Source organism: Gobio gobio (assembly GCF_949357685.1).
Source record: "Gobio gobio genome assembly, chromosome: 15".
In the NCBI taxonomy this organism is placed as follows: Eukaryota; Metazoa; Chordata; class Actinopteri; order Cypriniformes; family Gobionidae; genus Gobio; species Gobio gobio.
The window spans coordinates 15,259,170-15,276,269 of NC_137108.1; the positions used below are offsets into that span (position 1 = coordinate 15,259,170).

The following is a 17,100-nucleotide window of genomic DNA, read 5'->3' on the forward strand; positions in this document are numbered from 1 at the left end:
TTGCTTGTGTTTGTGAATGTTTTGGTGCTGCTGAGCAAGTTTGCTCCTGCCAATAGATACACAGACATGCTGCTGTGAGCATGTAAAAATAGTCATACAGAAATCCCATAGCAGATCTAGGCAGGTGGAGCTGGGGGAGGTGGAGGGTCTCAGAGGAACTCTGATAGTGTGCTGGACAAACAGCTTACAGCAAACACTGAACCAGACTATTTAAATGTTGAACAAGCAATCTCAATGGCTGCAGAATCAATCAGCTTGTGCATAGTTATAGTAAATTATGTGATTGCTCACAGATTGCATGAGAATGACTTATCAGTCTGAACCATCTAGTGTTTCATGACTAGATATTCAATTGAAGGTAGGATGTTCTTCTGTCTATAAGATCTTTAGGTGTTGATGTTTATTTCCTGTACATCCTCAGGTAAGTCAGGATGGCAAAGCCCTACTGGATAAGCTACAGCGCCCTTTGACACCAGGCAGTGCCGATTCGCTGACAGCCTCGGCTAACTACTCTAAGGCGGTGCACCACGTCCTGGATATCATTCATGAGGTTTTGCACCACCAGAGGCAGTTGGAGAACATCTGGCAACACCGCAAACTCCGCCTTCACCAAAGGCTACAGCTCTGCGTCTTCCAACAGGATGTCCAGCAGGTCAGACACTTATTCTTAACTAGCAATACTTCATACACACACTACCTCAAATACTGTTGGTACGGATTCAGTGGGATTAATTTAGTCATTCTTGTTTGGGAAGTGAGAGATGTGCAGATTGGATGAGGTGTCAGAGCGTTTCACTAGACATCTGTGCAGATTTTTTTTTCCTTTTCACTCTCGCCCACTTCCCACAAGTTTCATCCACCACATGCCTTCTCTCACTCGAAATTTAGGTCCAATTCCCTCAGTCGCACATTTTCCCATTGAACCAAAAAGGACATTAAGGACATTAAGATATTAAGCAGTGATTTCAGCATTGATAATAATAAGAAATGTTTCTTGATCACTAAATTAGAATAATTTTTGAAGGAGACTGGAGTAATGGCTGCTGAAAAATCAGCTTTGCCATCACAGGAATAAATTACATTTTAAAATAAATAAAAGTATATTTATTAAGTAAATTATTATTATTGAATTCATTTGTAATAATATTTTACAATATGTCAATTTTTACTATATTTTTGATTGAATAAATGCAGCCTTCGTGGGCATGATAGACTTATTTTTTTCATTCAAAAGTTATTGATAAGCCAGTTTAACATTTGATTAAGACTTGTTCATATAAATGAATGAAATATCACAGTGTTATTGTAAAAAAAAACATCCTTAATATAATTTGATCTAACAAAACACAAACTGATTACAGAGTTTGTTTATGAATATACATTTGACATTGTGGCATTAAAATGAGTCCTGCTCATAAATGAGGTGCATCTGGTTGAATCTCTTCTTCTCTTTTTCTGAATATCTTTATTGAAAAATGGCATCATCGGAATGCCTGTGAGGCATCGTTATGTTGAATATAAAGTGAGTCCTTGTCTGTTTAAAATAGGATTTCACTGCTCAGTTGAGAATAGAATATAAATCTGAAAGGGAGATTTTAGGCACTACTGCATTCAATTGTTAAAGGGACTGTTCAGTAAAGATTTAAATTCGGCCATTAGTTATTCGCATTCATGTCGTTCCAAACCTGTATGCTGTTATTACTGTGAAATAAATAAAAAGAGATTTCTCACATACAAAATCTCCACATACAAAAAGGATAAAAGGCACCATAAAAGTAGAAAAAACTGCTCAGCCAAAAAATAAAATAAAATAAGTTGCTGTTTGGATTTAAATAAGCAAATGAGTTTATGATTGGATCATTATTGCAGTGATTATTATGTTTCTAGCATGTTGGCAACAGTTCTTCTAACCCTAATTGATTGAGTGTGTAGCTTTTCATTTCTTAAACAACCAAGCAGGAAGACACAAGATGACCATATTGTAGGACAGGATGCATCAGGCTCAAATAGTGAAAGAATGGTTGGGAGGGAGCATGCAGAATAATTGTCACACATTAATTCATTTAAAGTCTTTGGGATGTGCTGGATTTAGACTTTACAGATTTATGTCAAAAGTTCAAAAAAGGTCTGGACTGCACTTAAGTTCAAGCAGTATATAACAATGCAAACGTTTCGGCTGTCTGTCTTCGTCAGTGTAACAATTCACTGTTCTCAGTAGTTATATAGAAAACACTTCAAATCTTTAGGTGATTTTTGCAGACATTTTCAATAAGTAATACAAAATTAAAAATTCTATAACATCCAATTGTGTCTCTCTATCTTTCACGTTCTGTCACACACACAGTCTGCCCCACACTGTTCCCCCTTTTTTTTTAACTTAGTCTTTTTTCTCTCAGACGCATTCAGTATCAGTTGTCATGGTAACCATGTTCAGCAGCCTCATTATGTTGAGGGTTTGCCCCATAAAATGATGCAGACATAGGGGACCTCTAAACCTTCCAGACATCTGAAAAAAGCCACGTGAGCAGGAGACTCAACATCTGCACAACAAATGATTTCTTCTAATCACACACGCACACACATGTGCTGACAGATGCCACCACACACGCATCTCTGAATGTGGCACATTGAGCCAGATCAAAGGTGGCGTAATGAAATATGCATGAGTAGAGGACTGTGTTTCGCAGTGTGCTGTGACGTCTTTTGAGACAGGTAGAAAGCTTTCATACTTGGATATGAGGCGTCTGTCTAAGCAGCTCCATCTTGCAGGATTCAGATGTTTAATAAAACATTTAATTCTCACTTAAACGTATTTTTTATATGTTTTTATTTATAAAATCTTGCATATGCATTTAGACCCTCATACAAGCATGTGATAAACAACAGATACTACCCTATTAGTCAAATATTCAGAAAACGCACAATATTTGAACTCCGAAAACAGCATCAGAACAGACACCAGAGTCTTGCTTGCTTAATCTGCAGGATGACCTCACTGCGTGTTTGGTGCTGATGTTTATAGAGGTGTTGAGCTGTCGCAGTGACTCCTGCTGCTTTGAGGTGCCCCCTGGTGGTTTTACACTAGAAACACAGTTGAACTCTTTTACATTTATGAATTTGATTGATGCATTTAGCCAAAGCAAGATACAATGCATTTAAAGTATACTTTATATTGTATTTATTAATTTATTTTGTATATTTTTTTATTATCATATTGTGTATTCCCAGGCAGGGAATCAAACCTGTGATGTTGGTACTGCAAGGAACATTCTCTATAAGTTACAGGACCCCTTAAGTTGATGATACACAGTGCAACTTTTTGAGCAATGTTGCTGGACAATGTTTCCGTCAATGGGCAACCAGGTGAGACACAGGACCCACGACCGATTAAAAAGTATCTAGATAGAAATTTGTTTCAGATTCTCAATGGGAAAGTACAACTCTGCAGCATTGCTCAAAAGGTTGCCCTGTGTGTCATCACTTTTACAAAACCCCAACAGTAAAACAGTGGCAAATTAGTTTTAGCATCCACTGTCATCATATAAATTAAAAAATCAAAAAAATTAAGATTCTAAGATTCCTGAGAAATGTTTTGCTCTCCTCTAAAATTTAATTCAGCTAGAATTTGCTAGAAAGTTCTGTATATTTTACAATGGCATGTAATCATGAATGGCCGGAAACTAAATGGAAAATTAATTTGAAAGGTTCCCACAGTCAAACAAAACCTGGGAAAGTTCAGGGAATGGCACCCTAGTACTGCAATATTTAGTTTTTTATCCTTATCCTAGAGTCACAAGCAACTGGAAAAGTCACACATAACCTGAACATTTTATAAAATTGAGCGAGGCCCTGAAAAGTTATGGAAATTGATTAAACCTTTAAAAGTCATGGACATTTCTGTAGAGAATATGTCCATCATACAAAACTTTTATACAATGACTTAAAAATCCACATCCTATAATAATGAACCTTGAAAGAAGTCACAGAATTGAATTGGTCAAAGGGTGTGGAAGTTGGAGTTGGTTGGAGATCCAATGGTAAAGGTACTCTCCTCTATATATATATATATATATATATATATATATATATATATATATATATATATGTATATATATATATATATGCTAAGCCTATTATAAGTGTTTTTATATTAGAGACCAGTCTGGATGGTTTTCATGGGAAAATGCTTACATACAGTATGTCACTTGCCCGTGTGTCTCGTCATATCCGTATATACAGAAAAGTTGCACCGTCTACTTTGATGCGTGTATGGTGTGGGAGTGGTTAGCTGTCACATGAGCGAGAAAGGTTGACATGGAGGAGCTAAATCTTGAACCTCCAGAGAATAACCCATTTCTTGTCTGCTGGCAAAAATAATGTGACCGAGCTTGTAATAAAACAAGAATTAACATTAGCTTGGCTTTAATATAACCCCGATAACTGAGGGTTTTGAAATGTTGTAAAAGCGACACAGAGATGGTATTTTTATTACTCAACGGGTAAGGTATTTTATTGAAGAGATAAATTGCCATATGAAGCTCTCTAACAGACTTCATTGTAAAGCATTATCTATTGAGAAGGGTCATATTCATTCACAAAGTCACGCAGAGCCGAAGCACAACCAATGTTCTTCTGTAAAATGCATGCTGTTTTGTTTTTTTAACCACTAGTGGGCACATAAATGTACATAGTGTACCTTTAATTTATTTCAAAATATTAGATCCGAAATGCATACACTATATATTTTAATTACATTTTACAGTTGTAACAAATAAATGTTGTTTTGTGTATTTTCACATTTGCGTTGACAATCCTCAGCTGAAATATCTGTGTATAATATCATGACTCATTTTGGATGACTTTTTATGACACAGGTAGAGGTTATTTTGACCATCTTAGCAACATTTGGTTAGGTTCTTCTTTATGAATGTCTTCTCACAGGTCCTAGATTGGATTGAAAACCATGGTGAGGCATTCTTGAGTAAGCACACAGGAGTGGGGAAGTCTCTGCACAGGGCCCGAGCATTACAGAAACGTCATGAGGACTTTGAAGAAGTGGCCCAGGTAAGGAGGAACAGATGTAAGAGCATCGCCTTGGCTACTGTCCATCTGGCTATCTACTGTTCTCCTCCCAGAACTATTTAGGCCACCTGAGAAATTAGTCAAATGCATATTAACTTCCGAACCACTGCGTGTTTCTCAGAACACCTACACGAATGCAGACAAACTCCTGGAGGCGGCAGAGCAGCTGGCTCAGACAGGCGAGTGTGACCCTGAGGAGATCTACCAGGCCGCACACCAGCTGGAGGACCGTATCCAGGATTTCGTAAGACGCGTTGAACAGCGCAAAGTCCTGCTTGACATGTCTGTTGCCTTCCACACTCACAGCAAAGAGGTAAATATTGGAAGAGAGTAAGAGTGGGTGTGGATATGTGTGGGTAGTAGGCCTACCTGTATTCTATTAGATATAAATGTGTTCCAAAATATAATTTAACATTCACAGTGTTTCCTTAAACAAAAAATACAGGAAAAGTTTCAATAATTTGGAGCCATGGTATAGTGGTTATCACTGGTTACCAGTGGTTAGGCAAATTTTAAACATGATCTGCGCTGCAGTTAGCGTTTTTTTTTAGACCTCAAATATTTATCCTTTATATACTTATAAATACAGAACTCTTTCGATATTGTCTATCTATATTCCACAAACAGTGAATGATAATGAGTAGACAGTGTGTACATCATTCATGACATACGAACAAACCATGCTCTCTTTAATGTCTCCATATGGCGTAATGTTAGCCATCTGCTATCTGTTTATGCAGACATCTTTGTTTCTGAGAGTGTGTTTTATAACGGGATGAGTAATGATAAAGGGTAAAAGGCTGGAGTTTTGGAATAAGAGAAAGGTGGAGATGGAAAAAGACAATGGGGAGGTGTGGAAAGACGGAGCAAGGCCTGCAGTGGCAAGAGATGTACTCTTTGACATGCCAACACAGGCAGATGGCTAATCCTGTGAGCTCACACAAGACGAAGGCCATTCACAGGAAATAACAACACCAGCCGTTCGGTGGCAGCCTAAGTGCGTCTGGCTGTTGGTATTGTCATGTTTGTGCATTTGGATATTTCATTTAAGAACAGTTGTTATTTGTTTCTACACTGGTCACTGATTGGTTCATAACATTGTGACGTTTCTAATCTAATTGTCTGATAATGATGGTATTCTTCTGCAGCTGTGGACATGGTTGGAGGAACTTCAGAAGGAGTTGCTGGATGATGTTTATGCTGAGTCAGTCGAGGCGGTTCAGGAGCTGATCAAACGTTTTGGTCAGCAGCAGCAAACCACCCTACAGGTCACCGTCAATGTCATTAAAGAAGGAGAGGATCTCATCCAGCAGCTCAGGTACTGGCCAATGAGAAAACATCAGTTAGGTGGAAAAAGGTGACGTTCACTTGTTGTCATGAGAATTCTGACACAAACACATATGCACATCATGTAATTGCAACGGCATCCCATTGACGTCTGTTGTATTAATTATAATTACTAAACTTTAACCCCACAGATGCTTTTTCCATTTTTGTGAATTTTTGTTGGATTATTTGGTCACTTTATGAAACCTTGTGGGGATTGAAAACCAATGCAGGTTTTTCAGGTTTTATTAATAGAGCAAATTTTGCAGGCTACGAAACAATGCACATCACGAACACTAACAACTTACAAATCTGTAACTTCAATTTATCTTATTTTGAAGAAACTGTGGTTAAACACCAGTAAATCTGTTACTTGAAAATGTCCAATATTCAGTTCTACATCTACAGACATTCCACAGTCTGCCCCAAAATTTGAATGTTGAATTTTGTTGATGACGAATCAATGTTGATGTTTTTTCAACATTGTACTTTTCATACAGTTCTTTATCAAATGTAATGTTTAATTACTGTATTGTGTAGTAACCTTTTTGTGTTATTTTGTTAGTAGTTAATTATTTAGCTTTTAACAACATTGTTTCAATTTATTATTATTTATTTTTAATTGAAACAGCACATGACATTATTTCAACTACATTTTAGTGCTGAAGGTTGGTCACATGCCAGTTGGGATAGTAAAAAGAACCACCTGACCTACTCTGTGGTGCACGCACAAAATTACACACACGTTTAGAGTTTATCCATTTAAGTCAAGTCAAATATTATTTTTATAGTGCTTTTCATAATACACATTGTTTAGAATAGTTATGTAATAACTGTAATAGTTACATTTTTTGATGGTATAAACAAGCAGCTGAGATTTGCTATATAGCTTTGTGTGAGTATACTGCATGTATGGGGATAAAGTTGGATATACCGTCGTTGTATATATAGAGCTGTGCAATAATAAAACTCCTTCAGACCCTGCGGCCATTGGAATGGACATCACATAGTTTTTGATTTAAACCAATAAAATGTTATGTTTTTATAATATGAGTAATCCCTGGTAACTGATTGGTCTCTGATAAACCAATCACAATGAAGATGCGGACCTTAACTTAATCTGATTGAGCTTCAGGTGTCACAAAAGACAGGTATGGCTAACCAACTAGAGAGAAGGAGGAGGAAACCCCTTTTTATCTTTTATAATATAAAATGCAGATGTATGTTCATGGTAGCCTCATCAACTTGCACCCATTATAAACTTAGTTGTATCAAGTGATAATATTTATTATGATCGTTATTTTGAAGATCTTTCAGAGTTTAATGTCCATTACAATGGACATAAGGTGTTACAGTGCATCCGGAAAGTATTCACAGCGCTTCACTTTTTCCACATTTTGTTATGTTACAGCCTTATTCAAAAATGCATTAAATTATAAATGTTTTCCTCAATTCTACAAACAATACCCCATAATGACAACGTGAAAGAAGTTAGTTTGAACTCTTTGCAAATGTATTAAAAATAAAAAACGGAAAAAAAAGCTCATGTACATAAGTATTCACAGCCTTTGCCATGACACTCAAAATTTAGCTCAGGTGCATCATGTTTCCACTGATCATCCTTGAGATGTTTCTACAACTTGATTGGACATGATTTGGAAAGGCACACACCTGTCTATATAATGTCCCACAGTTAACAGTGCATGTCAGAGCACAAACCAAGCCATGAAGTCCAAGGAATTGTCTGCAGACCTCCGAGACAGGATTGTATCAAGGCACAGTTCTGGGGAAGGGTACAGACAAATTTCTTCAGCATTGAAGGTCCCAATGAGCACAGTCCGTAAATCATCCATAAATGGAAGACGTTTGGAACCACTAGGACTCTTCCTAGAGCTGGCCGCCCGGCCAAACTGAGTGATCGGGGGAGAAGAGCCTTAGTCAGGGAGGTGACCAAGAACATGATTGTCACTCTGACAGAGCTCCAGCGTTTCTCCGTGGAGACAGGATAACTTTCCAGAAGAACAACCATATCTGCAGCACTCCACCAATCAGGCCTGTATGGTAGAGTGGCCAGACGGCACATGACAGCCCGCATGGAGTTTGCCAAAAGGCAACAGAAGGACTATCAGACAATGAGAAACAAAATTCTCTGGTCTGATGAAACATAGATTGAACTCTTTGGCCTGAATGGCAAGCGTCATGTCTGGAGGAAACCAAGCACCACTCATCACCTGGCCAATACCATCCCTACAGTGAAGTATGGTGGTGGCAGCATCATGCTGTGGGGATATTTTTCAATGGCAGGAACTGGGAGATTAGTCAGGATCGAGGGAAAGATGAATGCAGCAATGTACAGAGACATCCTTGATCGAAACCTGCTCCAGAGTACTCTGAACGTCAGACTTGGATGAAGGTTCATCTTCCATTAGGACAACGACCCTAAAAACACAGCCAATATAACAAAGGAGTGGCTACTGGACAACTTTGACTCTCCTTGAGTGGCCCAGCCAGAGCCCAGACTTGAACCGGAATGAACATTTCTGGAGAGATCTGAAAATGGCTGTGCACCAACGCTCCCCATTCAACCTGATGGAGCTTGAGAGGTCCTACAAAGAAGAATTGGTGAAACTGCCCCAAAATAGGTGTGCCAAGCTTGAAGCATCATACTCAAAAAGACTTGAGGCTGTAATTGGTGCTAAAGGTGCTTCAAACAAAGTTTTGAGCAAAGGCTGTGAATACTTATGCACATGTGATTTTATTTTTATTTTTATAAATTTGCAAAGATTTCAAACAAACTTCTTTCATGTTGCCATTATGGGGTATTGTTTGTAGAATTGAGGAAGAAAATATGAATTTTATCCATTTGAAAATAAGGCTGTAACAGAACAAAATGTGGAAAAAGTGAAGCGCTGTGAATACTTTCCGGATGCACTGTAAAAGATATCAACAAGAACCTCATGAATTAGTTTGTGCAAGACTTTTAAAGCTAAAATACAGAGCTACAAATTCGAATGTTGATGTTGTATGAACATTAATGTTAATTAATTAAATATGATTCATATGATTGTATTTAGGCTATGTCTTCAAAGTGACCATAAACTGTCCATCAATTTTTCATTGGTTTTAGTGAGAAACATCCACAGTGGATGTGAGACCTATGAATACACAGCAACACATACACACACACACACACACTGATGTCTTGATGCTATAATGCACACAATAATATTTTCAAAACAACCAGCAAGTACACATAAACACATCCACATCCACACAACGACATATACACATATACTTCAATATGGCGATATACAATCTTATTGCATTGCTCATTCTTACAATGTGTTCTTTTCAAAATCTTCAACACTATTTCACAAACTCTAGTTCATATGTTGCTTCAGTCGTGATGTCCATTGTAGTGGACATGTAACAAATCTAATAAAAAATAATTTTCCTTTTCATTTCTACATTGAAGAAGAGCAAATATCAAGCAAGTGAAAAAAATTTGCTCTGTGGAAAAAATTCCTGGTCTGAAGGGGATCATTTCTATTTTGCAATAACAATCAAGCAGATTTTCTATATAGTATAGTATAGGTGATTAAATATACCAATTTACAATTCCAAATTGACACAAGGGAACATACTCTCTGCCACTAATTTAGACTTATCTCTTTAAAGACTCATATATTTTCATTAATATGAGAACATAGAGCTGCAACAACTGCTATAAAATACAGTAGCACACTCACACACTTAATTGACCCATCTCCTAACATGCAGACTAACTGAAGTAATAAGTAATAGTAATAAGACGCTTCATTGAAGTTGTGTTTTCTGTTAAACATTCTGCCATAGAACTTGTCTCTCATACTTGTACATGCTCTTCTTTCTGACTGCAGAGATTCTGCAATCTCCAGCAATAAGACTCCTCATAACAGCTCTATGGCTCACATTGAGAGTGTCCTGCAGCAGCTGGACGAGGCCCAGGCTCAAATGGAGGAGCTGTTTCAGGAACGGAAGATCAAACTAGAGCTTTTCCTCCAGCTCAGGATCTTTGAACGAGATGCCATTGACGTGAGTCCACACTTGTCTGACAGTTTGTTCCCAAATGACTACCGACTGATTTTGTTGTAAACAATGGCTCTAAACATTCAAGACAAGTGGTTCTCAATTGATGTGTTGCAGGCAGTGGTGGAAAGTTGGCAATATTCATTAAGGGAAATTGGTGGGGATGTCAGGGGGCTTTTTTTCATCATCATTCTTCAAACTTTAAGATGTCTTGAAAATCTGAATGAATAGCAGAAGCTCAGATGACATATTGCTAAATATAATTATTGACGACAACGAAACAATTATCAAGATTAGCTGATCAACGCTCAAGCACTGCAGAAGTCACCTTTATTTATATAGCGTTTTATACAATGCAGATTGTTTCAAAGCAGCTTTACAGGGATAAACAGGGAAATAATGATGCAAAGAGTGCTCAGTTCTGCTGTAAAGCAGCTCTAAAAAGAAGATAGTGTCATTGTGGCCAGTTCGGTGTTGATTTAGTTCAGTTCAATAACTGTAAAGATCATCAAATATGAAATTAGTTAAATTCAACTATAAAGCAGCTAGAAAATGGTGATGTCATTGTCCAGCTCAGCTCAGTCCAGTTCTCATCCAATAGTGTCAGTACAGTCAAATCAATTATATTCCTGAATATTACGTGTCCCCCAACTCCCAAACCTTGGGAGAAACTAGGCTCAGTCAGGGGACCAGTTCTCCTCTGGCCAAATGAACCAACACGGTGTGGTTATGATTCCAGTCAGGTTGATCACAAGTCAGATTGTGGATTGATATAATTCTGAATATTTTATCCAGTTCCTTCAACTTAAAGATTAGGATACATCCTGCCAGCATATGGTGGAGAGGAGTCGAAGCTGGCCATAGGGGTCTGTGCAGAGGACTTGTGTGGTTCTTGTGGTCTTTGCTGAGGATATGTGCCAATGGCTGTTGTGTTGACAAGGTCTTCACTGGGGATCTGTCTCAATGGCATGTCTAGTTGGCATGGTCTCCGCTGACATTCAGGGCTGACGTTACTAGGTGCAGGTCCTCCATCTGATTTGGATATGGACTGGATCTGGCTTAGTACGGTAATCTAGGGATAAGGATGAAACAGAGAGACTTATATAAGTGTAGATGCCATTCTTCTTAAGATGTAACAAGTACATTAGGTGCTATCGGAAGTTTTACCATCTGGTTGACCTAATTTGTGTAGCCTAATAATCTTTTAACAGATTTGTATTACAGAAATGTGATAATGTGTTATGTGTGCAGGTTAAAGAGAGGGGTCTTTAATCTAGATTTAAAATGACAGAATGTGTTTGCCTCCCAAACAACACTAGGAAGACTGTTTCAGAGTTTGAATGATAAATAGGAAAAGGATCTACTGCCCACAGTCAATTTTGATATTCTAGGTATTATCAGCTAGACCAAAATAAATGTAAAGGACTGTAGGGGCTAAAACATTCACAGCTTTGTAAGTAATCATCAGCAGAATTTTAAAATGTATGCAATGTTTTATAGGGAGCCAATGCAGTGTTGACAGAACCAGGCTAATATGGTCATACTTTCTGGTGCTAGTGAGAACTCAAGCTGCTGCATTTTGGACCAGCTGGAGTTTGTTTATTAAGCATACAGGGCAACCATCTATGATCTAGCCTTGAGGGCATGAACGTATGAATTAACTTTTCTGCATCTGACATTGAGAGCATTTGTCATAATTTAAATATATTTTTAAGATGGAAAAATGTGATTTTGTAAATACTAGAAATGTGGCTTTCAAATAAAAGCTTGCTATCAAATAACACACCCAGGTTCCTAACTGACAAAGAAGTCTTAACAGAGCAGCCATCAAATGTTAGAGAGTATTCTTGGTTATTGTGTCTGGATGTTTTTGGTCCAATAATTAAAAACTTTAGTAGTAGGAACTTTAATTTAGTAGTAGGAAATTTCAAGTCATCCAATTTCTATATAAACTATGCATTCTATTAGTTTTGTGAATTGGTATGTTTTGCCAGGCCGCAAAGAAATGTTAAGCTGAGCACTAAGGTCCAGTAACACTAATAGAATGATACAACTACAATCATATGATTAAAGATTGTAAATCTAATGAGAGCAGTCTCAGTACGATTTGGTCTAAATCCTGATTGGAAATCCTCGCATATACCATTTCTTTCTATGAAGGAATATAGTTATGAAGATACTTATCATTTTATTTTCTTCCAGCTGTGTTCCATTTTCCGGCATGCTCTCTTGAGGGCACGAGTGTGCTCATTGTACCACAATGACTGACTGTTCTCCTTAATCTTTTTTTAAGCGCAGAGAAGCAACCGTGTCTAAAGTGTTTGAAAAAAGCCCATAGTTTCTGTATGCTGAGGAGTTGAGACGTGTCAGGAAGATTATTTATAAAACAATCTTTAGTGGTAGAAGTGATTGTTCTACCATATTCGTAACAGGGATAGGTTTTGCAGCCTTGGCTAAATGAAGTATACACGAGACTAGATAATGATCAGAATTGCAACGCCATCAACCTCACTTCCATGTGACAATATTAAGTCTAAAGTATGATTACAACTGACACATGTTGTCTAACTCCAACAGAGTTTAGGATGTCTATAAATGGCAATCCCAATGCATCTTTTTCATTATCTACATGGATATTAAATTCACCAACAATTAAGACTTTATCTACAGCCAGTACTAACTCAGATAGAGTTACCTTTGCCTTTTGAACATGTGTTTATAGTTTTTTTTTGTTCCTTCATATCCAACAGTCAGCCCTCCATGATTACATAAGTTTGAAGTTTCAGTAGTGCGTCAATTGTGAGGTAAAAGGCTATATATGACGTGTTGCCTCTTATATCTTTCTCGTCCGTTTTGATCTGATCAAAGGAACAGAGTGCTAAAAGACAAAATCCATTGATCTTAGAGAATCTGATCAGAGCCTTGAGCAAAGATAAAGCCATCATGGATGCTCTTCTCGCAGCCTGCACCATGATTCATGGAGGTTTATGCCTCTGGATGTGTGAAAATGAGTCACTTTTTGTCAAAAGGGTGTTTAAGAAGCTCACAGTTTTATCTAATCAATATCACTTTCACAGTTGCTCTATATCAAATCTCTTAAAGGGGTGGTTCCGTGTTTTTTTTCTAGGCTTGGTTGTGTTTATGGGGCGCAGTATAACATGTCTTAATACATCTTTTTTTTTTAACGCCGTATTTTTCTTATATTTTACCTTTATTCCACACCGCTGTCTCCACTGTCCTTTGAACGGCTAGTTTGCTTCCTGCTTCTATGAAGCCCATCCCTCTGAAAAAAGCAATGGTCTTAGATTGGTTAGATGGCCAAATGTAGTTTCATGTATTTTTATTGGCTGAAGTGCCAAGCACAGGTTGTCCGGAAACGCCACGCCCCTTACCATTACGGGCAGAAGTCACATCTGCGGTGTAAATAATGGCGTAAATATTGCCATACCAATTTGAGCCCGAATCAGACCCAGATAGCGGGGATGAAGGTCAAGCAGAACCTATGCACGCAAGGCTTTTAATGGACGTTAGTGAATGGTAAGTATTTTTGTATTTCAAGTATTTTTATCACTGCTGTTAGTTATATTTTCATATTCTGGTTAAAGTTTTACTGTATCCGAATACACGACTGAGTAGTAGCTTGTTTGTAGAATGAATATAGCCAAATATGTTTCTCAAAAAATTAAAATTATGAGCCCGTTACAAAACCTAACCATGCCTCTACTGCACTGGACAAATCAAACACAAACGTGTTTTGCATGACTGTAGATGAAATAGCATGTGGTCAAACACAACAAACGTTGTACACTAATAACAGAAACGTCAAAAATAAATAAATAAATAAATAAACGATGTTCGCGGATGTGATTACATAGATTACATAGAAGTTTGTTGGTGTTTGTAGCCGTTTGTTAGAGAAGTATGAAACAATTTAGTTAACTGCCTAGCGTAGCCAAACCGCGTTGGTCTTGATGCAACCAAAACACACACAGAAACTACACATTAAAAGACATGTACTTACAGGTTTAGGCCCATAAACAGCAGCTTCTGCCTTTAAAGTGGGAACTGCTTCATCTTTTAGTAAGAGCCTTTGAGCAAATCCAGTATTGAACTCGGGAAGATTCTTGAAGCTGTCTTTTGTGAAATGTTGCATTGTAATCAGCAGGAACAGAATTAAACACAAATTGTAACCATTACTCCCGAAGTCTAGGGTCCCGAGGAAGGCCGAACACAGAAGTCTTGCACTTGGGGTGAAAATAACATCGTTTCGATGGCATGTCTGCAACACTTTAGCCTACTGCAACAGCTCTCTCTCTTTCATAATGACTGTGACATGGCCTCACCCACTTTGTTGCGTGTTCGTGGATGCAGTGTTTATGTTAATAGCAAGGGTTTATGATGTCGCCAACCCGGGAAGAAGCTCGTTGTAGTCCAAACCGGCCGTTTTTGTAGGCAATAAACTGCCATAACTTTAAAAGACAATATCTCCGTTTGCATTGAACTTTTAGCGCTGTAACTTTGCAGATACTGTTTATGCTCAAGCAGCACCATACACACTAACAAAAGTTAAAAAAGTGAAATCTCATGCAACCACTCCTTTAAGTTCAACATGAAACAACCTATTTAATAATTGTGGACCCACTTTATATTAACTTCATGTTTCTCCATTCACAAGCAAAAAAAATGTTTTAACATTGACAGTTTTTATAAAGGGATTTATATTTTTCCCTGCCAGTCTAGATTATGTCACCCAAAATGGAAAGTTGTTTGTGAGGCTTAGCAAGTTTTTTACACTTTATACTGAGGAAAGTTTACAAACTAGTTTTCCTTTAAAACAACATGCATTGAACAGTCATGCACAAGAAGGTCAGAAACATATTTAATAAAGCAGGAAAAGTAAATGTTTACTTTAAATTTCCTACTCTCAGTTGCCATTATTATAAGGACATGCAGAATGACACATTTATGTTATGTCATGTGGACTCTTATTATGAAATTATGTTCTGTTTCCTTTAGGTCCTATTTCCCTACTTTGTGTAGTTTCAGTTTCCTTATTTACTAATTATGTTCTCATTTGTTTCTATAAGTACATATTAATCCCACCTGTGTCTAATCTTGTTCACCATGTATATTCTACCTGCTTTCATTGATTATCTGAGCACTGCATGTTGGAAATATCACAGCGCGACAGAATAGCCAAATAAACTCTCACAATGAGAAAATAAAATAAGATATGTGGACTTCCCAGCAGTGCTCATCCTCCTCCTGGATAGGAAGGAAATTTCCCTCGAGGATTACACAAGAGATTTTCTCGTCCTGGCTCACTACTCAATACCTGGACTGCTCCATCTGTGTGTTTTATAGTAGAAGCCTCAACGAACAAACCAAGGCACACCTGCCCGTTGATTCCATCTCGGCCTGTCAGCCCATTGTCTTCGCCTCAGCTCCATGCTCCCTCGGCTCCATTGTGGTCCATCAGTCCTCAGTTCCACTGGGTTTGTCCCTCCTGCTCCGTCCTGGTCAATCATCACCACAGATTTCCTGGCCTCCAGCTGCACCTCAGCCCTCCACCCGTTTGGCTCTACCAGGCTCCTCCTGCCCTCCGGCTTCGCCTTGGTCCTCACTCCCTCCGGTGTCAGCCGGGTCTGCCGAGCCCCTGTCTCCACCTAGCTCCCACGAGCGAGCGGCTCTTCCGAGCCATCAATGTCATCCTGGTCCGACGTCCTCTTGGCTCCACCTGGGTCTCCACATCTTCCGACTCTGCCTCTGTCAGTCGGTCCCAAGGTTCTGCCACAACCATTAAGCAATGCTCCACCCTGTCTCCTCCCTCCGTCGGCTCCGCTGGGGTGTCTCCCTCTACCGGGTTCTCCAGGTCCCTGTCTGTCAACTGCTCCTCTCTTTCAAAATCCCCTCTTGCCCTCCACCGTTAAACTTTCAGTTACGGTGCGAGGACACACCTTCTGGGAGGGGGGAGAGATGTCACATTTATGGACTGTCATGTTTTTTCCTTTAAACCCTTCAAGCGGTTCCCCGCTCTGTTTAATTTCAGTTTCCTTGGTTATTTCCTCATTTGTTTCTTACATATTAGTTCCACCTGTGTCTCGTTATGTGTATATATCATGTATATATTCTCCCTGTTTTGTTCTATTCCTTGCTAGTTATCATCTTAGTTTATATGTGGTTAGCTGTGTCTCCTGAGGATTTCTGTTTGTTGGATTAAAGACTATTTCCATTGATTGTCTGAGTCGTGTATGTTGGATTGCTAGCAAAGCGTGACACAGAAAGCCCATCATCCTTTGCGATTGACCTTTGGTGGCTGTGTTTTGAATGTTTTGTGTATAGGAAACCTTATATGATGTAATCAGAGCCCACAAAACAAGTTGGCCTTTGTAGTAAAAGTGATATCGCTCTCTGTAACATAATCTAATACAGATCAAGGAGTATCACATTCCAGGGGGAATTTTGAAGGTGCTCACGTTCCACTGATACTTTGCTGATAGATTAGGTAAAACCAAGAAGACCTTGTATAGACAGATCATGTAAATATGTTTGTCTTCACAACCTGAAATCTGTAGACAGCGTAGGTGGATATCATGTATAACTTCTTCCAGTATGTAATGGGAT

General features: G+C 38.4%; 1 protein-coding gene across 4 annotated transcripts in view; it reads left to right on the forward strand.

Annotated features, from left to right (window-relative positions):
* triob (trio Rho guanine nucleotide exchange factor b) overlaps positions 1-17,100 on the forward strand; it is a 186,907-nt gene that overhangs the window by 99,420 nt on the left and 70,387 nt on the right. For all 4 annotated transcript variants that reach the window (XR_013818063.1, XM_079837439.1, XM_079837440.1 and 1 more), the window contains 5 exons: positions 422-652; positions 4,942-5,064; positions 5,204-5,395; positions 6,231-6,400; positions 10,308-10,482. Coding sequence is in view for 3 of the 4 variants with exons in the window: in XM_079837439.1 (XP_079693565.1) it covers positions 422-652; positions 4,942-5,064; positions 5,204-5,395; positions 6,231-6,400; positions 10,308-10,482 (891 nt within the window). In the remaining variant the exon portion in view is untranslated. The remainder of the gene's footprint in view (positions 1-421; positions 653-4,941; positions 5,065-5,203; positions 5,396-6,230; positions 6,401-10,307; positions 10,483-17,100) is intronic.